The following is a 27374-nucleotide window of genomic DNA, read 5'->3' on the forward strand; positions in this document are numbered from 1 at the left end:
ATGTCAAAATCTTTGGATCCAAGTAAACTTTGTTTTGACTGCAGTTCTCAATCAATCAATTTTTGGCAACACTGGTTTAAACAGTTGGCGGACGTTTCGTGTTTTGTTTCACTGTCTTACAAACGAACATCGTTTGCAAATTATTGAATTTTACACTGAAAAAAATATTTACGTGATATTAAAGATAACGCAACCTAAATTTTAGGATGCGAAATTTAGGAAATAAAGACAAATTTCTTTAAAATAATGAAATTTTAATTAAAATAAAGTTTATAATCTTTGATTCAAAATGTTTTTCCCTAAATTTAGGACAAAAATTTTGTAAATTTGCGTCCCTCCATTAAAATAGCGTGTCTTCGAACTAAGGGCAATTTTCTTTAAAGTAAAGAAACAAATTTTTGATTTAAAGAAATTGTCATTAAATTAAGTGAAATATTGAAACCTTAGATTTAAGATAAAAACGCTTCAAATATAGGCTAAAACTTATTTTTAGGATTTAGCGTCTTTGGTTTAAAGTTTTTGTTTTTTTGGAATTAAGAAAACATTTTTTCTTTGAAGTATCCGTTATAATTTGGATTTTTAAACTGGCATTTGTATGTACATGAATAGCTTTATTAGTAAACCGCGAAAAGAGAATGAAAATTTGATAAATGAGATCTGTATCCTAATTTAAATTTTATTGGTCCTAGATTTAAAGCCTGATGGGTCGCTAAAAATTTTTTTTAGTTTAAAGAAGCCGCATCTTTTGCTCGGAATAAATACCAAAATCCTTAAGGGAAGGTCAAAATTGAATTGAATCCAAGTAAACTTTTTTTGAGTGTATTTTAAAAATGTGTGCTCTGTTAAGAAAGTTCATTGGGCGTTTGTTCCATTTTATTTAGTATCGCTTAAATTAAATTTATTTAATATAATTTAGTGTTTTTAAATTCAATTAAAATTTGCATAGCGGAGATTCGGTTGTGGAAATTTAAATAGACAGAAAAAGTGTCACCAAAAATTTTTTAATTAATAAACTATTAAATTAAAAATCAATCAATCAATCTTAAAAATTTATTGAATTAATTTTTTCATAAAAACACAAATTAATTTATCCAATTTTAAGCAAAATAATTTAAGCAATATTAATCAAATCAAAATCAGACTCTGTGATTAACACAATTTTAATTGGATTAATAAATTTCGTGATTAAATGCAAAATATTTTTTTTATAATAATTTTTCTGTGTAACCTTGGCTAGCATAATTTCAAGAGATGAGCATGAATAACAAGTGCGTAAAAATGTACACTTTTCACGGCCTTTTAAAGCTTAAAAAATAAATTAGAATACTTTCATGTAGTGTTTGTGTCTTAAGTCTTTAGTTTCAGCTAAAGTAAAAAACTAACAAAGGATAGGTGAGATATAGTCCATTAGCCCATTATTTAAGGCTCACTTAGACTATTCAGTATATTGTGGTACCACACGGTGTGAACTCCTCTCTTATCAATGAGTCCTGCCCGATTCCATTTACAGAAGCTTTGAAGCACTAAGAAATATCACCACCAATACTGAGAGAGGATATTTTTATCTTCTGAAAAACTGTTTGGTCATTGTCATAACTGGGTGTTTGGTCATTACTGGCATTGAGCTCATGACCCTTTGCATGCAAGGCGGGCATGCTAACCATTGCACAATGGTGGTCCCTGCCATGGATAACAAGATTGTAACAGTATTGATTTTTCACGGCCTTTTTAAAATTTGACAAATAAATTAGAAATCATAGTAGTGCAATAGAAGAAGAAAGCGCTCATGTAATACTTGTGTCTTAAGTCTTTTGTTTTTGTTTCAGGTAAAGCTTTTGCTAAAAGGGATACAAGTGAACATTTCTCAGCCTTGTAAATCGACTAAAACGCACCATTCCACTATGGGCGAAAGCATGATTGTAGCGGCAAAAAATTCTTCCCACCAAGTTAGCTTCACGATATTTGGTGAGTAGATTTGTAGTTATAAAAAAATGGATTTTAGAAAAAATGGGCGGGCCACGCCCCCTTTTTAGAGTAATAGCTATAAATACCTTGAAAATCGTGTTATTTGTTTTTGCATCCTTCAGCAAAGTTGTAGCACTTGACTAGGCAAACATAAATGCTGAATATATTAAATCGGAAAAATTTCATTTTCATGCTCAAAATGCCAAAAATGTCGAAAAAAATGACAATTTTTCACCGATTTTTTCGGTTTTCCTACTACAGCTCATGAACTACAGAAAATTTTACCAAACAATCAAGGTAAGAAATGTAGCCTATATATTTATGAACAACTTTCTAGTCCACACAAAGATCATAGGATTACACTTTAAATTTTTTTTTGCAATTTAGTTGTTTTTTTCTAATCCAAGCCTTTTACAACGTTTAGTGACTTTCCGTGTAAATTGCTTTTATTATTATTTTTTTTAAATTATGGTATGTGTAAGTTCTTGTAAACAAGAAATATATGAGCCAGAGCTATCCATACCTCTGAGATGCATGTGAAGTATACGAGTATTGTGCACTCTTGAATCCTTACGAGCGGTATCTGCCTGATCTTTTTTTCAACACTTTTATCGGGCCTCAGATTAATTTTCTGTAACGAAATCTATAGTAACTACTGAAACCTTGTTTCTTTGAGATAAATATACTAATATTTTGTATATTGTGGCAGACATCGGGGACCATTCATATGTTGTGAAAAATATTTCACTAGCTTTAATGCAATGACGACGAGACTTTTGAGTACCATTTTCAAATTCCGAGGAGAAAGCAGTTAAGATTGGGTGTAAATGATTTAAAAACCAATATTAATACCAGTAAAAGATGCTAAAAGGTCCTTTCGAGAAAATGCGTTTTTCTCTTTCGTGCGAAAAATGCTTTTCATCACCGTTTCCACTGCCATTTGATTTCGGTTTTTCAACATGAATTTTTTTATTTGCTGCCAAGACTACGCATGCAAAGGACTTATTCATATCTCAAACCGTCAGACTTCAATATGTAATTCATATAATATAATTCAAATCATTTCTCTTAATTGCCAGCAAAAACTCAAAGATTTCAAAATGTTTAAAATATCATTAATTCATTCATTCAAAATTTCCAATGGCACTTCAAAACATTTTTACTCCACGAAAAACGATAAAACTCTTCAAAATTTCACAAAAAAAAATACACACAAAAAAAACCATCAAAATAACTACGAAATAGAAACATTTAGCAAATTCTATTTGTATATATTTAAACTACTCACCTTGAGTATTAGAATTAATATTTACATATTTTTATACCCACCACCATAGAATGGAGAAATGTAACACATCGAAATATCGATTTCCGACTATATAAAGTATATATATTCTTGATCAGGGAGAAATTCTAAGACGATATAACGATGTCCGTCTGTCTGTCTGTCTGTTGTAATCACGCTACAGTCTTCAATAATGAAGCAATCGTGTTGAAATTTTGCACAAGCTCGTCTTTTGTCTGCAGGCAGGTCAAGTTCGAAGATGGGCTATATCGGTCCAGGTTTTGATATGGTCCCCATATAAATCGACCTCCCGATTTGGGGTCTTGGGCTTATAGAAATCGTAGTTTTTATCCAATTTGCCTGAAATTTTAGATCTAGAGGTATTTTATGACCATAAAGAGGTGTGCCAAAAATGGTGAGTATGGGTCCATGTTTTGGTATAGCCCCCATATAGACCGATCTCCCGATTTTACTTCTTAGGCTTATAGAAACCACAGTTTTTACTCAATTTACCTGAAATTGGAAATCTAAAGGTATTGTAGGACCACAAATACGTGTGCCAAAAATTGTGAGTATCGGTCCATATTTTGGTACAGCCCCCCGATCTCCCGATTTTACTTCTTGGGCTTATAGAAACCGCAGTTTTTATCCAATTTACCTGAAATTGGAAATCGAGAGGTACTTTAGAACCGTAAAGAGGTGTGCCAAAAATGGTGAGCGTCGGTCCATGTTTTGGTATGGTCCCCCATATAAACCGACCTCCCGATTTGGGGACTTGGGCTTATAGAAACCGTAGTTTTTATCCAATTTGCCTGAAATTGAAAATCTAGAGGTACTTGAGGACCATCAAAAGTGTGCCGAAAATGGTCCGTACCGTTCCATGTTTTGGTATAGCCCCCATATAGACCGATATCCCGATTTTACATCTTGGGTTTATAGAATCCGTAGTTTATATACAATTTGTCTAAAATTGGAAATCCATGTTTTGGTATAGCCCCCATATAGACCGATATCCCGATTTTACTTCTTGGGCTTCTAAAATCCGAAGTTTTTATCCAATTTACCTGAAATTGGAAATCTAGAGGTATTTTCGGGCCATAAAGTGGTGTGCCGAAAACGGTGAGTATGGGTCCATATTTTAGTATAGCCCCCATAAGAACGATCTCCCTATTTAACTCCTTGGGTTTCTAGAAACCGTAGTTTTATCCGATTTGCCTGAAATTGTAAATATTCTGGTATTTTAGGCTCACAAAAACCTGTATCGGATTAAGTTTTTATCGGTCCTTTTGGTAATGCCTCCATAAAGACCGACTTCACTTCTTGAGGGTATAGAAGGCGCACTGATCATGAAAATTGCTTGAAACTCAATGTAAAATGTCCAGATTTTAATTCTCGGGTGAAAATCTACAGATTTAAGATTTCAAATCAAGACGTTATTTTATAATTTTCTTGCACACTTAGAAGAGGTGTTAATGATTCCTCTAAAATTCAAACAAAAATGGTTCTTATAAATCCAGAATCTGATATAGTCCTCATAGGTGAAATCTTTAAATTGATCGTCGGGAAGTGTCCTCAAGCTCTCCTGAAATTTCAAAGAAACCCCTAATATTTGGTTCATGGTGGTGGGTATTTAAGATTCGGCCCGGCCGAACTTACTACTGTATATACTTGTTTTTTTTTTTTATAAAAAGATTTATTTAAAAAACAGTTTTTAATTTTACAAAAATTGCGCTGCTTTACTCTTGTTACCACCTATTACAAGTTTTGTCAATATTAACGGCTCTTTGTGTATAAACAGGGTTGCCAACAGTAACAATTTATTTTGATTTTTTACTATCAATATGTTCGTTAGTAAACCCCATCTAGAAAATATGAAAAATCTAAAGTTGAAAATATGACATTTTGCCGCTAAAATCGGGATTTCAGCCATAGTGCATTCGAAAGAAAGTCTCTGAAAAATATTTCAGAATATTTTTCATCACCAGCTGAGTCAATGTAATAACTTTAAATATTTAATACTAATTTCTTCAGGCAGCCTCAAAGTGCTTTTCAATATACATTTTGCTTACATTTAGAGCACTTAATAAAGTCATTTTCGGTACAAAACAGGTGTTCTTCAAAAAAAAAAAAAATCTTAAAGGATTAGCGAGAATTCATCGCAAAAAAATTCCAATAATTTATCATCATTAACTTCACTATATGAAGAAGAAGTCATGGCTCAAAATCCCTTTTTTCGAAATGAAATCAAAGCCAACAATTTAAGATATTCAAGCAATGCTTGAACCACACTTTGCATGTTAAATGTTATGCTAAATTATTCATCAGTGTTCATCTGTATTGTTTCGGTTAGCTTAGGTATGTTCATCTGTCTGTCCTTCTTTTAATGGTATTTTGTTTAAATTTTGGCCGAGGCCCCTATGAATGATGATGATAGCGGGATAAGGATGAGAGATTGAGCTTAGTTTGTTTTTCGGTAAGGTTTAAGTTTTGTGATTTTTTTTGCTGTGTTGCTTGTCTTTGAGGGATATCCAAGTGATTTATAAACTGACAAACGATGACAGTTGTTACTTGTGATGTTGGCGTTCGTTTTTATTTTAGCTGTTCGTTTTTTGTTTACTTTTCTTGGGTTTGAAGTGACAAGCCTACATATGCTACTTTTAAATGGATAAGCGTCTCTTAAAATGGGGGTGGGAGTTTAAAGATGTTTTGGAGAGAAACTCTCAAAATAGTGTACGAAACTGCAAGGGGAATTTCAGAATCTCCCTTTGTTGGATTCTTGGGTCTACGCTCTGACAATTTATAACGATATACACTCTTTAAACCATACATCATTGTGCGCATGCGCACCAGCAGGATTGCACAGCAGTAGTTTTGTTTCGATGCCAGTAGTCGTCACAGTCGTCACATTATGAGTTACAAACGTCAAAAATTGCCATGATCTCCCAAAAGAGATAATGTCACAACGCAATGAAGTTGTGTGTCCCACCATTCTATGAATAGCATGGTGTTTAGATATGCGGTTGCTCTAAAGGCTTTAGGTCTTCTGTGTGTGTGTGTTTGTTTTTTTTCCGTCCACAGTTTTGTGATTTAGCTCCTTTACCAATTTGGAGTTTTAGCAACCGTTTCTTCACTATATCTCCATTGCAAAACGGCATATGGACACTTGTGTGTATAGACTCAACTTAACAATGTGTGCCACATTGTAGAGTAAGTGCAATGTTTGTTGACAGCATGTGGGCGTCATCTTTTTATCAGAAGCTTTGTGAGTTTTTTCTACGTCTTTTTGAGTTTTTTCTATGCATTTGGCAGGCCGATAATAAGTAATTTAACATAAGGCAGGCTTAAAATAAATTTGATTTAATTTTTCATTATTCGCATCGACATTTATTTATAATAATTATTATTTCGAATATTTTCCAACAATTGAATAATTGTATCCGCATCGACTTTATATTTCAATGGAGAAAATAGGCCTTAACAGATAGCAATGCATCCTTCTTGCCAAAGCGCCAACCCATACAAAAATGGAAACATTGGCGAACCAATTATTTCGACACCCACATCTACTTCCATTGAAGCAAGCAAATACAAATAAAAAAAATGGCTTGACACCACCTTCAGACCATGTAGTCATGGCAATTGTGGTCATTATTTATGAAGAGACCAAAGTAAATTTTTTTTTTTTTGTGCAGGAAATAACTAAAATAATTAGAAATATACATATACGAATTTCAGCTTAAATTCGATTTTTATTGCATATACAACTAACGACTCAGTTCTAAGTTCAAACCAAAGGAATGCAATAGTATAATTTTCTACGATGGTCAAACTATAGACCGAATCCTACTAAACGGACGTGTTTTTTTAATAGCGAATTTTCTCATCGTAATAAGTACTTATTACGAATTTCAAGTGTGATGGGAAATTAAGCCACCACGCAGCGAAATTCAAAGTCATCCACTGAGTTGCTAACTTCAGGGCCCAGCGGACGGGTATCGACTGAAGTTATAAATTTGGGCAATGACCAAGAGTTAGGCCCAATACGAAAGATTTGGAATCCTTAATTATAGGCCACTTAATTTAGACAACAACGAGTACACATTACTTTAAACTAAAGAACGTTTATTTAAAGCAAAATTTACATTTCTTTTATAACCACCACCATAGAATGGTGACGGGGATATAATATGTTTGTCATTCCGTTTGTAACACATCGAAATATCGATTTCCGACTATATAAAGTATATATATTCTTGATCAGGGAGAAATTCTAAGACCATATAACGATGTCCGTCTGTCCATCTGTCTGTCTGTCTGCCTGTTGTAATCACGCTACAGTCTTCAATAATGAAGCAATCGTGCTGAAATTTTGCCCAAACTCGTCTTTTGTCTGAAGGCAGATCAAGCTCGAAGATGGGCTATATCGGTCCAGGTTTTGGTATAGTCCCCATATAAATCGACCTCCCGATTTGGGGTCTTGGGCTTATAGAAATCGTAGTTTTTATCCAATTTGCGTGAAATTTGAAATCTAGAGGTATTGTAGGACCACAAATACGTGTGATTATTATTATTGTTTACAACTTTCGACGTGCATTAAGTAAACAGCAGTGCACCGAGGAATTTAATTAAATTTTTGGCGATGGGGACTACTGTTTATTGTGAATTCAACCAAGGTCGCAATCACTCCAAGACGAATTTTGTGAACGTCATGCCAAATCAGTTGTTGTCCCAGAAACCATTGATGCTGTGCCCCAACTGATATTAACAGGTTGCTGTCTGACACGTAGATGGCGTCGCTAGTATTAAATGCATACTATTTTTATATAGTACCAACCTTCAAATGATTCGTGTCAAAATTTGACGTCTGTAAGTCAATTATTTTGTGAGATAGAGCGTCTTTTGTGAAGCAACTTTTGTTATTGTGAAAAAATGGAAAAAAGGAAAAAAGGAATTTCGTGTTTTGATAAAATACTGTTTTCTGAAAAGAAAAAATACGGTGGAAGCACTTGATAATGAGTTTCCGGTCTTTGTCCCAAGGAAATCAACAATATTTGATTGGTATGCAAAATTCAAGCGTGGTGAAACGAGCACGGAGGACGGTGAACGCAGTGGACGCCCGATAGAGGTGGTTATCGACGAAAACATCAAAAAATCCACAAAATGATTTTGAATGACCGTCAAATGAAGTTGATCGAGACAGCAGAGACCTTAAAGATATCAAAGGAACGTGTTGGTCATATCATTCATCAATATTTGGATATGCGGAAGCTCTGTGCAAAATGGGTGCCGCGCGAGCTCACATTTGACCAAAAACAACAACGTGTTGATGATTCTGAGCGGTGTTTGCAGCTGTTAACTCGTAATACACCCGAGATTTTCCGTCGATATGTGACAATGGATGAAACATGGCTCCATCACTACACTCCTGAGTCCAATCGACAGTCGGCTGAGTGGACAGCGACCGGTGAACCGTCTCCGAAGCGTGGAAAGACTCAAAAGTCCGCTGACGAAGTAATGACCTCTGTTTTTTTTGGGATGCGCATGGAATAATTTTTATCGATTATCTTGGGAAGGGAAATACCATCAACAGTGACTATTATATGGCGTTATTGGTGCGTTTGAAGGTCGAAATCGCGGCAAAACGGCCCCATATGAAGAAGAAAAAAGTGTTGTTCCACCAACACACAAAAATTTTTTTTTCTGATTCAATCACGAAATTAATTGATCCAATTAATTTTTTAATTGAAATGTCTTCAATCACAGAAATGATAGTATCAATTAAAAAATTAATTGAAGGCCAATTAAAAAATTAATTGATCCAATTAAAAAATTAATTGATACTATTAATTTTTGTGATTGATTTTTGTTTCAATTAAAAAATTTGTTGATTCAATTAAAGTTTTAATTGAATATTTTTTAAAATTTTTTTCTGTGAAGACAACGCACCGTGCCACAAGTCATTGAGAACGACGGCAAAAATTCATGAATTGGGATTCGAATTGCTTCCCCACCCACCGTATTCTCCAGATCTGGCCCCCAGCTACTTTTTCTTGTTCTAAGACCTCAAAAGGATGCTCGCAGGGAAAAAAATTGGCTGCAATGAGGAGGTGATCGCCTAAACTGAGGCCTATTTTGAGGCAAAACCGAAGGATTACTACCACAATGGTATCAAAAAATTGGAAGGTCGTTATAATCGTTGTATCACTCTTGAAGGGAACTATGTTGAAGAATAAAAACGAATTTTGAGAAAAAAAATGAGTTTTTCTTTGTTAGACCGGGGACTTATCAGCCAACCTGTTACAACATCGCCATGTGACCTATCGTGAGATAGAAACAACCCTGTTTCAAGTAAAAAAACGACTTCAAATTGAAATTTTCCAAAACATCCTATTATTGAACGCTTTTTTTCTTTGTAGTCGAGATGCAAAAAGTCAAGAAGTTCAAAGACGATTTCATCAATTTTGAAGAATATTTCAGAATTATTTAAGCCAAGTTGACCTTAGTCCAATAAAATTTTCTTCCATGTAAAGGCGCTCAGCTTTAAGCCGAATCGCTTACTTATAAGAGAATAAGATATTTGTCTAAGATGGAGCCCACTTAAGACTTTATAGAAGAAAATATTTTTGGTCTTCAATTTGAAATTAATGTTTAATAAAAATTTTACATTTTACAATAAAATTTTCTTCCATGTGAAGGCACTCAGCTTTAAATCGAATCGCTTAACTACACTAGGTCACAAATAAGAAAATTTTCTCTGTTATTTGTTTCTAGCATACTTTTTCCCATTGATTTTGACCTACTAAACACGAAAATGAGTTTTAAAAAATTGTCTGTCGATTGGTTTTCGAGATACAAATTTTTGAACTTTTTTTTAATTTTTGGAGGTACACTTACAATTTTGACCTATTTGATCCTAGTGCTACTCAAATTAAAGAAAATTGAGCCGTCTACAACTCATTCTCAGAAAATTTTCACATCGGGTAAGTAGTTTGGATGTTGGCGGCTTAAAAAAGTTAAAAAACGACGTTTTTTAGTAAAAATGTGTCAGAAGAAACCATATAAAAATTCATATAAAATATAAAACACGATGCTAACAGCAATTTTGGTTTTTTGCGTATAGCTGAAAATTTTACAAAGAAAATAAGCCCTCACTTAACAAAATCTAACAACAAATAGCGTACTTCTAATTTTAGTAAAAGACTGAAAAGACCAAATCAACGCCCTAAAAAAGAGTAGAAACAAAGATATAACTGTACATTTTAGGCCATGTGGAAAACAGCGTTGATGCGTTGATTTGAATTATAAGTCCGCTATTTGTTGTAAGATTTTGTTAAGTAAGGGCTTATTTTCTTTGGAAAATTTTCAGCTATACGTAAAAAAACCAAAATCGTGTTTTATATTTTATATGAATTTTTATATGTTTTTTTTCTGCCACATTTTTACTAAAAAAACGCCGGTTTTTAACCTTTTTAAGCCGCCAACATCCAAACTACTTACCCGATTTGATCAAATAGGTCAAAGAAGACGAAAGATATGCTCAAACTTGTAAGTGTACCTCCAAAAATTAAAAAAAAAAAGTTCAAAAATTTGTATCTCGAAAACTAATCGACATAAAATTTTTTAAAACTCATTTTCGTATTTAGTAGGTCAAAATCAATGAGAAAAATTATGCTAGAACCAATTCACAAAACGACTGTTCGCTAGTGCTATAAGAAAATAGATGTTTATCTAAGATAGAGCCCTCTTAAGAATATATAGAAGAAAATATTTGTTTTGTCTTCAATTCGAAATTAAAATTCTACTTGAATATATTTTAAAATTCAAATAAAATCTTAGTTGAAAACAAGAAAAATTAGCTCCTCCTAGAGCCTCCGCAAGACAAATCTGGGGAATGACAAAGTTAGTCTTGATCGTCCTGGAGTCAAAGTTTTTTTTTTCCCAATCGGGTAAAAACATAAAAAAGTAGGTTAATAATTAGGTATAATCCTCATATAAAACGATCCCTATTTTGACTTTTTGAGCATTTCGGATCATTACAAACGTCGTGACTTCCCATAGCTTCCTAAAACAAAAGACTTAAGACATAAACTACATTTCCATTTAGTGTTAGGAACTATGGCTTGTGTTCATCTATTCTTATTTCATTTCCAAATATATTTTCTGTTTAAAAAGAACAAAGAAGGCATATTCAAAGAATTTAATGAGTTGTTTCCTCAAGATTAGTCCATAGGAAAGGAGTGCCTTTGGTAATAGACTGACATAAACAAACTTAACAAAAAAAATCACTATAAAGACTTTAATTAAAGCAAAGAAACTACAATATAATTAATTATCAAAAGAAGAAAAATTGAAATAAAATACTCGTCAGTCAGTAAGACAAAAGTGACAATCATTTATTAAAAATATATGCCAGCACATCATTCTCTCAATAAACACGCAATAGATTCACTAACAACTAAATAATAAATATGCCGTTTATTATATTGTTTTTTTTTTCGTTGTTTCGTTTTGAAGTAAATATAAAGATGCATGTGCAATATATATCGCCTTTTACATACATATGTATGAGTTTTGCAAAAATATTTTATCATCATCTATCGCATCATGATTAATTCAATAGCATTCTGTATTATTTATTTATTTTTTTTAGCAAACTAAATAGATAACGATATTAATAAAGATTTATTTTCTTCATAGAGATTTTATCTCTTGAATCGAGCTTTTGGCGCACATGCCACATTTGGAAACTCTATAGCTTACCTTTTGATCTCCAAAACGCATTTGTCTGCGAGCATTGCGACTAACATTCATGCGACACAGAAACATGCGATGTTCACCCTCTAAATTGGATATGGCAGCAGCAGCCGCTGCAGCTGAATTGATATGTTGTCCCGGTTGCGGTGGCACATTGCGATTAAGTTCAGCCTGAATGGCTGAGTGATCTTGTTTGTCGATGATATCATAGACTGAATCGCCATGAATGAGAAGATCCTCCTGCAAATAAAAAATGGGCGGAATGAAAATGAATGGAAATAAATTAGAAATTGAGACATTTGAAAATGGAATTTTAAGTGGCGATTTTTGTTGTTGACAACACAAACATTTGGGAAGAGGTGAAATAGTGCGCAGTTTAATATAGGATATTCGAAACTCAATGATTTGTTGGTATCCAACAAATTGCTGCGTTATTATAAACACAAAACTCTATAAATAATAAAACAAAAAACAAAAACAAGTATATACGGCCGTAAGTTCGACCAGGCCGAATCTTATGTACCCTCCACCATGGATTGCGTAGAAACTTCTACTAAAGACGGTCATCCACAATTAAATGGGTTGGCATTTTAAAACTTCTTAACCCTTTCGACCCCGAATTTTTATAGGTATCGCTAAAATTTTTTTTTTACTTTTAATCATGTTGAAGTCATTTAAGAAGCGTCTAGCCAAAATTTCGGGTCGCCACGCCCATTCGTTTAGGCGGTAGAGAATGTTGCCTGTGGGCAACTTTGGGCAATTGTGACTACAAACTATTTTGTTTTGTAATGATAGACGTATTACGTTTTATTGGATTTTTGTTAAGTTTTTTGTTATTTTACAGTAAATATATATACTTAGATGTGCGCATGAGTGGAATTTCAATCACGCTCAAACACATTCACGAAGAAATATTTGTACTCACGCATGCCATGTGGGTAGGAATTCACGGTTACGAAATGAAAAGTCATACTCGCACACGCTCACACATGAACAATGTTTATGTCTCACGCTTTCGCACGTTTCACGACAATTTTCGTAATTCACGACAAATCTCGTAAGTCACGAATATTTTCGGAACACTACAATTTTCGTGGCTCAATAAAATTCTGGTAATTAACGAAATTTCTAGTGACTCACGCTATTGAAATCTTAAGCGTGATTAAATATGTAAAGGTGATTAAAATCGATGAGCTTGAATTTAATCGTGAACGTGAATTTGTTCGTGATTGTGACTGTTTTACCGTGAGTGCGAATTTTATCGTGAATATGAATTTTATTGTTAACGTGAATTTTATCTTGAGCGTGAGTTGGATCGTGAGCGTGGTTTGGATCGTGAAAGTAAATTTTTATCGGGAGCGTGATTTCGGAGAAAGTTTACTCACTCACAATCACGAACGCAATTTGATTTTTACTCACGCTCACGCGCCACACATTTTGCTTTAATCCCGTTCACGCACATTCACGAGGTTTTGTTTAAATTTCATTCACGAGATTTCGTTTAAATTTCATTCACGGCTTCGCGTGTATCACGCGTGACTCACGTAAATGTTTTGTTTTTTTTTTTGTTTTTAACCCATGTCAATTTAACTGGCGGTGTAAAAAACCAAAGTATTATAAAGCGTCAATATTCGTGCTAATCCACTAGTATGTTGCCAAGATTCCTTCCTTTTTACGATTCCTTCCAAATTCCCCACTGCACTGCAGATATGTTTTCCACATCATCGCCGCATTTCTCGTCACTGGGACATCCCAATTGAAGTTCACATTTTTTTTCAAAATCATTGTTTTTCAAACCTTTTTTCTCCAGGTCTTATGTTCAAAAATATGTAATTTTACTACCACAATTGCCCACAGGCAACTTTTCAATTTTAAAAATTTCCCATCTGTTGTTTTTTTGTAATTCTAAGATTTGACTTCCAGAAATATTTTATTTGACAATAGATTTAATAAAAACTTTCAACATTTTTGTTGTAATTTTTGAAAAAAGTCACATGTATAAAAACCTCTTTTCAAATTCGCAAATATTTTTTTCTTGAGGTACGTGTGTATTAATGAAAAATTTTTTGCTAATTGACAACCAAATTAGCTGATTTTTCATTCAATTTGAAGAAAACACTTGTAGCTTTCGATACCGTTACAGTTTTATGAACAAAAACAAAAACAACGCTGACAGTGAGTCTCAAAACACAAAAAGTTGCCCACAGGCAACTTTAGGGTCGAGAGGGTTAACATCATAGTAGACAAAATATAGAGTAGACAAAAGAAAGGTCGATTAAATACGTACATATTCAATTCTTGACCGGTATATATATAGGGAAGAAATAATTACGAACCGATATGAACTTTTGTGCTGTAATTATAGAGCCAGAATTGAAATATGGGGGTCGCTTTATATGGGGGCTATATACGAGTCTACCAAAAATTGCAGATTTTTTACTAATTGGTAGATTGGTAGAATTCTTGATATTTTGGAAGATTTTGCAAAATATTCCTCTCCAACTATGAAATGCTTCATAAATTTTCTATAGAAATAAAACTTTTGACAAAATTTCGTAAAGACATAAAATGTTGACAAAACTTTCATTGGAAATAAAATTTTGACATAATTTTCTATAGAAATATAAAATTTTGAACTTTTTCTATGGAAATATAAAATTTTGACAACATTTTCTATGGCAATAAAATTTTTGTAGATTATTTTTGGCTCGAGTGGTAATCGTTTTTTTCTATGATTGGGGATCGGTTTATTTAGGGGGCTATATGGAATATAGATCGATACGGACCAATTTTGGCATGGTTGTTATAGGCCATGCACTAGCGAAATGTACCAAATTTCAACCGGATCGGATGAAATTTGCTTCTCTTAGAGGCTCCGCAAGCCAAATCTGGGGATCAGTTTATATGGGGACTATATATAATTATGGACCGATATGGACCAATTCTGGCATGGTTGTTAGAGACCATATACTAACAGCATGTACCAATTTTCAGCCGGATTGGATGAAATTTGCTTCTCTTAGAGGCTCCGCAAGCTAAATCTGGGGATCGGTTTATATGGGGGCTATATATAATTATTGACCGATGTGGACCAATTTTTGCATGGTTGGTAGAAACCATATACCAACACCATGTACCAAATTTCAGCCGGATCGGATGAAATTTGTTTCTCTTAAAGGCTCCGCAAGCCAAATCTGGGGATCGGTTTATATGGGGGTTATATATAATTATAGACCGATATAGACTAATTTTTGCATGGTTGTTAGAGACCACATACTAACACCACGTACCAAATTTCAACCGGATCGGATATAATTTGCTTCTCTAAGAGGGTCCGTAAGCCAAATCTGGGGGTCGGTTTATATGGGGGCTATATATAATTATGGGGGCCATCCGATCTACATCAATAACGACTACTTTTGCCAAGTTTCAAGTCGATAGCTTGTTAGCGTGTTTTCAACAGACGGGCGAACGGACATGCTTAGATCGACTCAGAATTTCGCCACGACCCAGAATATATATACTTTATGGGGTCTTACAGCAATATTTCGATGTGTTACAAACGGAATGACAAAGTTAATATACCCCCCATCCTATTAATATACCCCCCATCTGCACATCAATTTTTCAGGCCAATCGCATTGTCTAAAAACTCAGCAATTTTGAGATATCTCAAACAAAGATGGTCCGAGTAGCAATTTTTGTTTTTTGTCAAAAAGTTCTAAATGTCGATAACATCATATACCAGCACAAATTTTTTTTTGATTCAATCACGAAATTAATGGATCCAATTTTTTAATTGAAATGTCTTCAATGACAGAAATGATAGTATCAATTAAAAAACTAATTGGTCCAATTAAAACATTAATCGATAGTATTTTTAATTGAATATTTTTTAAAACTCAATTAAGACATTAATTGGAAAAATTTTTGTGAATTTTTTCTGTGTGTATAAAAGGTAAAAAACGAAGTAAATGTCAAAAATACTTACTTACAAAAAGAATGGAAAATTTATGTTTGAGGCATACTTAATAAATGGAAATTTTCGAAAAAAAAAAATTTGGCAATTTTTTTGGTAATAAAAATAAGTTAAAATTAGCGTCACGGATTTTTTAAGTGTATATAAATATTACATTTAATTTTATTAAAATGAGAAAATCTTTTTCATTTTAACATAACTATAATATAACTATAATAATAGTCAAGAACTAAAATAAAGTTATCCTCTATATCCTTTCAAAACCCTTTGAAAGAAAAAAGTTCGAATCAGACAAAAACAACAATATCAGGGCCTTTAGCATATCTTAAGACTTCTCTATAATAAAATGTCATATATTCATTGCTAAATGGTATTTAAAAACTACTGAACATATGACAACCGGCTCATATGTTCATACAAATAACGCCTTTCGCATTCACATGAGGATGGGAAACCAATAGCCATCAATGGGTGTCCATGCTAAGACATTGACGACACGCCTCAAGACACCATTTAATTAAACTGTACCATTATGTCATAGTTATGATAAATTTAAACAAGAATTACTAACTCCAGATGAATGGATGCCGCATAAAATTGCTTGGATATAGTGAAAAAAACCTTTGGTCAAGTCGAAAAACAGACAAGTCATAAATTTAAGAATAAAGTAACAGCTTCTAAAGCAATGCAGTAGCTGCAGTAAAAAAACTTAAAAGCCCAGCTAACCACTTCAATTATTTTGAAATTAAAATTTTCCACAGAAAATAAAAAAACAAAAATCGTTAACTAATATGGAAATGAATGTCAAAATGTTTAAAGCGGCAAATTGCCGGTAAAGTCCTAACATTTGAATAGCCATACATGAGGTGAGAGAAACTATAGAAAAGATGCATATATACACATTTGACCAATATGCCACAAAAGCTAGTGGAGTTATAATATTTTTGTTATTCTGCCTTTGTTTTGTTTTTTTTTTACCCCAACCAAATAGGGAAACACTTTGACTTTAGTAATTTAAACTCAATCGCTTAATACTAGACTGCTGGGCCTTTATAGCCTATGTGTGGTAGAAATGCTTAGCCACCATTGGCAAAGCTATACATTGTTGAGGGGATATTCATTGAAATAACCAAAAACTCTGTAACCAACGAGTGTTGTGCAGGGTGTGTCGTTATATGCAGTACTTTATGTCTATGAATACGGTCAGGCCATTGCCAAAAGCTACATATCCAAGATTTATTGATTAGTTATAAAAGTTTGAAAGGGTGTTTCTCCATTCTTTTTTTCCTTTCATATGCTATACAGACATATGCAGTACTTCAGGTTGAGTTGAGTTTTTTTTTCAATAACTGCGAATTAATTATGATCTGGTAAAATTGAATTTGAACTATTGACACTACTATCGAACACATCCCCCCGCTCCCCTAAAAAGGTAACTGAAATGTAAAATGGGTCATTACAAAAAGTAAGTACCATTAACGCACACACACACGCGATTTGAATTGGAATTGAATTTTCGTTTGCCTCACTTACAGTGTGTAAGCATACAAAAATCTATCTTCCATTTACACAGAGAAAAGTTAAAAAATATGATACAAGTGCATCACCATCACGCAATGGTTCATATATTGGTCATTATATTCAATGTGTTTTTTCAGAATCGTATAACAGTTGAGATATGGCAAACTTCGGTCAAAGCCTGATATCCCTAATCAAGGAATAATTCTAAAACTTGGAGATCAGTCTATAAAAAGCATACATAACAAGTAAATAAAGTGGAAAGTCGGAAGGGGCCAACTACAATTTTACAATTACAATTTTACAAGGAAAATGTGGATATTTTGGCCATATTTTCCCAAATTGAAGGAACACAAATATAACGACCCAAATCTAAGCCTATATGACCAAATTTGGTACACATTGCTAAAATGTTAACTGTACCTGCTGTGAAAAAAATGCAAGACAATCGGAGTGAAATTTTGACATCAGGTGGTCATACGAGTGTAAATCGGACGAAAGGTATATAGCATTTTCACTTCAAATGAAACCTTTTTCAAATCAAATGAAACCTTTTTCAAACCAAATGAAACCTTTTTCAAATGAAAATTTTTCCATTTCAAATGAAACTTTTTTCAAATCAAATGAATCTCTAAAACCAAATGAATTATTTTTAATGAATGAATTTAGACCACTATAAGTCCATTGTGATAGACCACTGTAATTCCTCAAGGTAATTTTATCAACGTTTTCTTCCTGAAGTGGTCTCCTTTAAAGTTCCTCAAGATCATCCATTTATCTGTCTTCTTTAAAGTTGCTTAAAACACCCAACCCTGACGAAGGTGATTATCTTATGAGCCCAGTATCTTTTTTCTCCCAAAGGATAATGCTGGACTCTGACATAGGAATGGAACCAGCCTTTAACTATTAAACAAAAAAATCTTATTTTGCAAAAATTTATTTCTATAGAAAATTCCGACAAATTTTTATTTCTATAGAAAATTTTGTCAAAATTTTATTTCTATAGAACATTTTGTCAAAATTTTATTTATATAGAAAATTTTGTCAAAATTTTATTTCTATACAAAATTTAGTCAAAATTTTATTTCTATAGAAAATTTTCCCAAGACTTTATTTCTATAGAAAATTTTGTCAAAATTTTATTTCTATAGAAAATTTTGTCAAAATTTTATTTCTATAGAAAATTTTGTCAAAATTTTATTTCTATAGAAAATGTTGTCAAAATTTTATTTCTATAGAAAATTTTGTCAAAATTTTATTTCTATAGAAAATTTTGTCAAAATTTTATTTCTATAGACAATTTTGTCAAGATTTTCTATAGAAAATTTTGTCAAAATGTTATTTCTATTGAAAATTTTGTCAAAATTTTATTTCTATAGAAAAGTTTGTCAAAATTTTATTTCTATAGAAAATTTTGTCAAAATGTTATTTCTATTGAAAATTTTGTCAAAATTTTATTTCTATAGAAAATTTTGTCAAAATTTTATTTCTATAGAAAATTTTGTCAAAATTTCATTTCTATAGAAAATTTTGCTAAAATTTTATTTCTGTACAAAATTTTGTCAAAATTTTATTTCTGTAAAAAAATTTTTCAAAATTTTATTTCTATAGAAAATTTTGTTAAAAATTTTATTTCTATAGAAAATTTTGTCAAAATTTTATTTCTATGGAAAATTTTGTCAAAATTTTATTTCTATAGAAAATTTTGTCAAAATTTTATATCTATAGAAAATTTTGTCTAAATTTTATTTTAACGGTATTTTCCTTCGCCGGTACAGCAGCATTTGTGATTGCAAAAATTTCCGTATGAAACGCCGATTTGTAAGAAACGCCCATTTCCACTCATCACTACTTCCAGTTCATTTTAAATTTATGGGTCTTCAATTTCGTCACTTTAATGCTACATTACCCTCTACCTAACCTAACCCCCTTTAAGATTAAGGTTTTAAAATTTCATTATTCATAGTCATTAACGAACAGTGCGAAAACACATTGATTTAATAACACATAATAACATGAGGTTTGATATGGCTACTCGTTTGCGATAACTGGGTGTTACCGCCGCCACCACCACCACTACCACTTATACAAATATCCACCTGCCGCAAAAAATGGCAACGGACAGGTTCTTGTTTGTGTGAGTCACAATTGTTTATCTAATAATGGAAGAAAAATTGAAATAAATTTCAACTCATCTTATCTAAATGTACAACTTAAGATCTAAGATAGACAGATCATTTATTATACTGGTGGTTTTTACATTTTATATCGTAATAGAGAAAAAAATAATAAATTCTGTAAAATTATCTACATTTAAGCTAAAAATTTGGATTAATTTGGTATAATAATTTGGCCATAAGAGTTTTATTGTAATAAATTTGATTTATTAGGCTTTTCTATAATTTAAGCTCACCAAATGTTTGGCAAAAATAAAATATTTAATATTGAATGTTACGCTCAAAAAAAGGAGACACTAAATTTATTTTAGTTCATAGAAATTTATATATTTTGTTGTAGTTAAAATAATGAATCTTGAGATATGTTAATATATATAGACCGATGTCCTGACATCTTGAAAGCACAGACATAGGAATTTTCATGTTTTTTTATAATTAAAATCTGAAGATATTTTAAATGTATATAACTCGGTGCTTTATTGACTATATATCGAATCATGTTTAAATATAGCCGCCTCCCGATTTGACTTCTCGACGGCATCTTCTTAATTTTGTCGCAAAATATTTACATACTTTTATAATATCGGCGGTTGTAATAAACTTTAGTTGAAAATTTCTAAATTTAACCTACATTCTCTTTTTCTGGTAGGTTTACTTTTTTTTGAGTCAAAATAAATTTTATAATACCGGTCATAAATAATAGCATTTTTAAATCAGCTAACATTCCCATTAAATTTAAATTTATTCTTTATATAACTCTTCAAATGAGATGTTAGAGAATTGATTTAGTACGAATTTGAATTGCTCGTTATCAGTGTGCGAAACAAAAGACTTAAGACAGCAACGTGATTTACTCATTTACTCTCATTTCAAATTTCCTATGTAGGCTTTGTTGCCTAAATGTTATCGCCATTTAAATGACATGTTTTATATACAAAACTTACCATTGAATGTCCTAAATATTCAGCTGCATTATCCGAAATATACAACAGTTTACCATTTTGTGTCAACATCATGAGGAAACCCGATAAAGCCTGCAAAAAACAACGAACACAAATAAAATACAACATTAAATAAACAAATCAATCAATTAATGGTTTAAAAAAGAAATACGAAACAATTTTCAATATATACGAGTAATAAATTTCCAAAAGCTTTTGAAAGGTGATATCGAAAAAGCGTTAAATTATGTTCATGATCTAGTAAAGGGGGTGGCCCTAAACAATTTAATCGTATCTTATACACAATGTGCCATTAGATACGAGACATACAGACAAGGTGACAATTTAAATGGACTGCCTTTTTTCACTCAGCTGTTCAAGCATCCTTGTATTGTAATCCATAGCTATGGGTTTTCGAATGGCTTAGGATATTCAATTTACATATTTACTATGGTCACGAAACTAGCTGACTACCCTGGTATCGATTTGTGATCAATCTTGACGTTTTTTGTTTTGGTTTTTTTTGCCTCACATAGTCAAGGTCTGCTAATAAACAATTTCGTTTTTTTTTTCGAAGGCAACTTAGGTAGCCTAAATGGTGACCAGCCTGCCAGTCACCTATCCAGCCCATCATAAACACTAGCAGTACCATACACCATACACCATTCACTCTCAGTCTCACCTACACAATTGGAAAGAGGAAAAAAGGAGTAAATCGTATAGGACAACTGAAAACATTACAAACTGCTCCCAAGAGTTACATATAATGTTACATTGGCTTCAGTCATTTGATATCAGGGGCGTAGATAGAGTTTTCTTTATTAATCCCAATATTAAGCGAGACCTTTGTTGTATTACACCCAAAATTTTTTTTCTGATTCAATAATGAAATTAATTAATCCGATTAATTTTTTTTATTGAAATGTCTTCAATCACAGAAATGATTGAAAAATTAATTGAAAGTCAATTAAAAAATTAATTGATCCAATTAAGAAATTGTTTGATATTATTAGTTTTTGTGATTGATTTTTCATTCAATTAAAAAATTTGTTGAATCAATAAAATTTTTAATTGAATATTGTTTAAAACTCAATTAAAATTTTAATGGGAAACATTTTCGTGAACGTTTTTTCTGTGTATGATTATGACATTGCAATATTTAAAATTTTTGGCCGGTATTAGTTAGAGAATAAACTACCGTGAGAGCCACAGTGTAATTTACAATGTTCGGGAAATGGGTACTGCTTCTGTGTTGTATATAACTACTCTGGCGCTGTTCTTTTCCTAGGTATTGCCAACAAAATTGACATTTTTATACCCACCATGGGTGTAAGTTTGTCATTCCGTTTGTAACACATTGAAATATCGATTTCCGACTATATAAAGTATATATATTATATTCTTGATCAGGGAGAAATTCTAAGACTATATAAGCATGTCCGTCTGTCTGTCTGTTTGTCTGTCTGTTGTAATCACGCTACAGTCTTCAATAATGAAGCAAGCGTGCTGAAATTTTGCACAAACTCGTCTTTTGTCTGCAGACAGGCCAAGTTCGAAGATGGGCTATATCGGTCCAGGTTTTAATATAGTCCCCATATAAACCGAATTCCCGATTTTTGGTTTTGGGCTTATAGAAATCGTAGTTTTTACTAATTTGCCTGAAATTTAACATTTAGAGGTATTTTATGACCATAAATAGGTGTGCGAAAAATGGTGAGTATCGGTCCATGGTATGATCCCCATATAAACCGACCTCCCGATTTGGGGTCTTGGGCTTATAAAAACTGTAGTTTTTATCCAATTTGCCTGAAATTGGAAATCTAGAGGTATTTTCGGACCATAACGAGGTGTGCCAAAAATTGTGAGTATCGGCCCATGGTTTGGTATAGCCCCCATATAGACCGATCTCCCGATCTTCTTGGGCTTAGTAATTTAGAACCATACGGGGACCATACCATGTTTTGGTATGGTCCCCGTATAAACCGACCTCCCGATTTGGGGTTTTGGGCTTATAGAAACCGTAGTTTTTATCCAATTTGCCTGAAATTGTAAATGTAAAGGTATTTTGTGACCATAAAGAGGTGTGCAGAAAATGTTGAGTATTGATCCATGTTTTGGTATAGCCCCCATATAGACCGATTTCCCGATTTTACTTCTTGGGCTTCTAGAATCCGAAGTTTTTATTCAATTTACCTGAAATTGGAAATCTAGAGGTATTTTAGAACCATAAAGAGGTGTGCCAAAAATGGTGAGCATCGGTCCATATTTTGGAAAAGGGTGATACGGTCAAAATTTGGTCAAGGGAAAACGCGTGTAAATCGGTGAAATCGTTTATTTAAAAAATAAAATTAAATTTCTTTTTCAAGTTCAATTAGTATAAAATTCAGGACAAATATTCAGTTAGGCTTTCGCTTTTCCAAATCCGAATTGCAGGGCCTCACACCTGCCATCAGATTTTTTACAGCCACCTTGTCCACCTTCTTCGCCGCAGAAAGCCAGTTTGCCTTGAACTGCTGCTCGTCCTTAGCAGATTTTTTGGTCTTCTTTAGGTTCCGCTTGACAATAGCCCAGTATTTCTCAATTGGGCGGAGCTCTGGCGTGTTGGGAGGGTTCTTGTCCTTGGGAACCACCTGCACGTTGTTGGCGGCGTACCACTCCATGGCCTTTTTACCGTAATGGCAAGATGCCAAATCCGGCCAAAGCAGTACGGAACAACCGTGTTTCTTCAGGAAAGGCAGCAGACGTTTATTCAAACACTCTTTCACGTAAATTTCTTGGTTGACAGTCCCGGAAGCTATGAAAATGCTGCTTTTCAAGCCACAGGTACAGATGGATTGCCAAACCAGATATTTCTTTGCGAACTTTGACAGTTTTATGTGCTTGAAAATATCTGCTACCTTTCCCCTTCCTTTTGCCGTATAAAACTCCTGTCCCGGAAGCTGCTTGTAGTCGGCTTTGACGTAGGTTTCGTCGTCCATTACCATGCAATCAAACTTCGTCAGCATCGTCGTGTACAGCCTCCGGGATCGCGCTTTGGCCGTCGTATTCTGTTTATCATCGCGATTTGGAGTCACTACCTTCTTGTAAGTCGATAGTCCGGCTCGTTTGTTGGCTCGATGCACGGTTGTAGACGATACACCCAGCTTATTTGCGGCGTCTCGGAGAGAGAGGTTAGGGTTTCGCTGGAAACTACCGGCAACTCTCTTTGTCGTCTCAGCGGCTTCCGGTTTTCGATTTTCCCCCGATCCAGACTTCCTGGCTGTCGACAAACGTTCCCCAAACACTTTAATTACATTTGTAACGGTTGATTTGGCAACTTTTAGCGATTTTTCCAGCTTTGCGTGCGAGTAGCTCGGATTTTCGCGATGCGCGAGCAAAATTTTGATACGCTGCTCTTCTTGCTTGGACGGCATTTTGACAACTGAAGAGTGAATTCCAAAATCAAAATAGGAGCAACATTCTACACACACACACCTTCAAAATGAGGGGTGTTCAGGTTTTTAAATGCAAAATTGAAAGAAATACGTCAAGTTTATATTGACCAAATTTTGACTGTATCACCCTTTATGGTCCCCGTATAAACCGACCTCCCGATTTGGGGTCTTGGGCTTATAGAAACCGTAGTTTTTATCTAATTTGCCTGAAATTGAAAATCTAGTGGTATTTTCGGGGCATAAAGGGTGTGCCGAAAACGGTGAGTATCGGTCCATATTTTAGTATAGCCCCCATAAGAACGATCTCCCGATTTAACTCCTTAGGTTTGTAGAAAACGTAGTTTTTATCCGATTTGCCTGAAATTGTAAATATTCTGGTATTTAAGGCTCACAAAAACGTGTATCGGAGTAAGTTTTTATCGATCCATTTGGTAAAGCCTCCATATAGACCGATTTCACTTCTATAGAAGGCGCACTGATCATGAAAATTGCTTGAAATTCACTGTAAAATTTCCAGATTTTAATTCTCGGGGGAAAATCTACATAACATATTTAAGATTTCAAATCAAGACATTATTTTTTACACACTTACAAGAGATGTTAATGATTCCTCTAAAACTCAAACAAAAATGGTTCTTATAAATCCAGAATCGGATATAGTCTTCATAGGTAAAATCTTTAAATTTATCTTCGTGAAGTGAACTGAACTGCTCTGCTTGATCTGTTCTCAAACCTCCCTGAAATTTCAAAGGAAACCCTAATATTTGATTCATGGTGGTGGGTATTTAATATTCGGCCCGGCCGAACTTACTACTGCATATACTTGTTTTTAATAATGAAATTTTAATTATAATAAAGTTTATAATCATTGCTTAGAAAATGTTTAGTAAATTTAAATTTTGGAAATTTACGTCCCTTACAAAATATGAAGGACAAATTTCTTTAAAATAATTAAAGCATTTTAATTAAAATAAAGTCTTTGCTTAAAAATTAAATTTTATTAAATTTAGGACACAAATTTTTGGAAATTTGCGTCCCTCTGTTAAAGTCGTTCGACTTTGAACCAAGGCAAATTTCCCTTAAAGTAAAGAAACACATTTTTGATTTAAAGAAATCGTCCGAAAATTAACTGAGATATTGAATCTTTAGATTTAAGATAAAAACGCTTAAAATATACGCTTGGACTTATTTTGAACATTTAACATCTTTGGTTAATTATTGTTTTTTTTTTTTTGGAATTAAGAAAACATTTTTTTATTTTAAAGTAATAGGGGATACTTGCTATTAGCGTAATAATTTGGATTTTGTCATCTGTTTGTACGTGAATAGCTTTATTAATATACCGCGAAAAGAGAATAAAAATTCGATAAATGATAGATTACTAAAAAATGCCTTTATTTAAAAGACGTCACATCTTTGGCTCAAAATCAATACCAAAATCGCCAAAGGAAGGCCAAAATCTTTGGATCTTTAAAAACTTTTTTTGATGATAGCAAAAAACGCATTCGTTTTTTAAGGACAAGACATTTTTGGCCTCACGATAATATTTTGTAAGTAAATTATCTTTTATACTCAGAAAAGAATATCACCAAAATTTTCCAATTAAAATTTTAATAGGTTTTTTAAAAAATATTCAATTAAAATTTAATTGGTTCAACGAAATTTTTAATTGGAACAAAAATCAATTACAAAAATCAATTACCAATCGCAACAATTAATTTTTTAATTTACTTTGATCATTGATACTGTCATTTCAATTAAAAATTAATCAATTAATTTCGTGACTAAAGATAAAAAATATTTGTTTTGTATATGGAAGGCGAACGTGGTACTATTGCCCCACTATTGTCTTATTTTTAAAGTTTAAGAATGAACGTCAAAGAATTTATGCAAAAAGATCACGGCTATGAAGGAAACTAATCACAATTCTCCCTGAAGCCAAGAGTGAAAAACGGCTTACCAAGGGCATTCGACGCAGTAGCCACTTGCTTCACAATTGTGGGTGTTAATGTTCAGATAAGGTCCAGTTTTCTATCGAAATAGTGGGGCTCGCACATTACCATAATGAGATGTCAAAATAAGGGAATTGAATCTTGAAATCTCCTACTGACGGAAACAAGCAGAACGCGTGGAATAGTCCAGGTGCCTGCAACATTATAACATAGGCCGTTCGGAGGGATCATTTGTGACTGTGAGATGGCCGATTTTCAACACGCACCCAGAGAAGGAATATGATCATCTCAACCATCTTTCAAGAGCAAAATTTTATTTTTGGATGGAGAGCATCTAACATGTTTGGGGCAACCATGTTATTTTCTCAAAAATTATGTATCTGATTTCGGCAATCATTTCTTCTCTGCGTGCGTAATTTGTCATGCATCTCAAGTCAACTGTAACCTCATCCGAAGTTAGAGCCGTAATACACTGCCAGAAGGCCTCCAAAAAGCCATGGTAAACTCATGCGGCTCCCGTGGACAAAACATTGGACCATGAATTATATGTGTTGGTGCCAGTCGTATTTGTATTTTGTAGATAAGATGTTGAAATCACTTTGAAAAAGAAAATGAGTTATCCAGGCCGGAGAGATATCTTTGGGATACATTAACCTCGGCGTATCATTTATTCAAACAACTCTCTTTAGCAGAAATTCATACAATTATCACATTCGAGTATATAATTCATAAAATCTATTCTTGTTATTGAGGTACAGTTTAAAAACCATATCGACAAATTATAAGGCAATCGAATGGACAGTACCAGTCTGACGAACGAAGTGCAACGGAATATTATTCTCAAACGTCAAAACTCTGCCTTAATGCTCCAACGTGGTGCTTCCGCAGTAACTCAGGATAATCCTTTGCATCGTCCCCCTACAAAAATTACTTTTTTGTTGTAACCATTCAAAACAACATTTTGTGAATAAGCGTTTTGCAAGAAAGACAGAGCCGATCTTCACTTTCTAGTGTATGATGTTCAATTTTACAAGAAAAATCTACTATAGTTGGCATCGTAACGTAGGTGTATGATAAGGATTCATATGGATACTGTATCAAAAATGTAGAACCGCAGAAAAATGTAATCAGTTTAATAGGAAAAATGAACTACTGAACTTATTTGTTATGGTCAATGAAATTTATATCCACGTTTGGCTTATACAATTCTTCAGATATACTTGGAATAAAGAAAATTTGTAAGCTGAGGAAATGATCTTAAAAATTTAAAAAAATAATTAAAATATATATTTTTTACAAAATAAATGGGTTTTTTTGGATCATTTTAGCAACGGACTTATTTCCGTATACACGTCGCTTCTGAGGAACT

General features: G+C 33.1%; 1 protein-coding gene across 1 annotated transcript in view; it reads right to left on the reverse strand.

The window, feature by feature from the left end:
- Positions 1-27374, reverse strand: part of dysf (neuronal PAS domain protein dysfusion) — a 163595-nt gene that overhangs the window by 14085 nt on the left and 122136 nt on the right. The window contains exons 6-7 of the mRNA XM_075290300.1: positions 20623-20712; positions 12011-12244 (exon numbers count right to left, since the gene is read on the reverse strand). Of these exons, the coding sequence (XP_075146415.1) occupies positions 12011-12244; positions 20623-20712 (324 nt within the window). The remainder of the gene's footprint in view (positions 1-12010; positions 12245-20622; positions 20713-27374) is intronic.

This window comes from Haematobia irritans, chromosome 1 (genome assembly GCF_050003625.1).
Source record: "Haematobia irritans isolate KBUSLIRL chromosome 1, ASM5000362v1, whole genome shotgun sequence".
In the NCBI taxonomy this organism is placed as follows: domain Eukaryota; kingdom Metazoa; phylum Arthropoda; class Insecta; order Diptera; family Muscidae; genus Haematobia; species Haematobia irritans.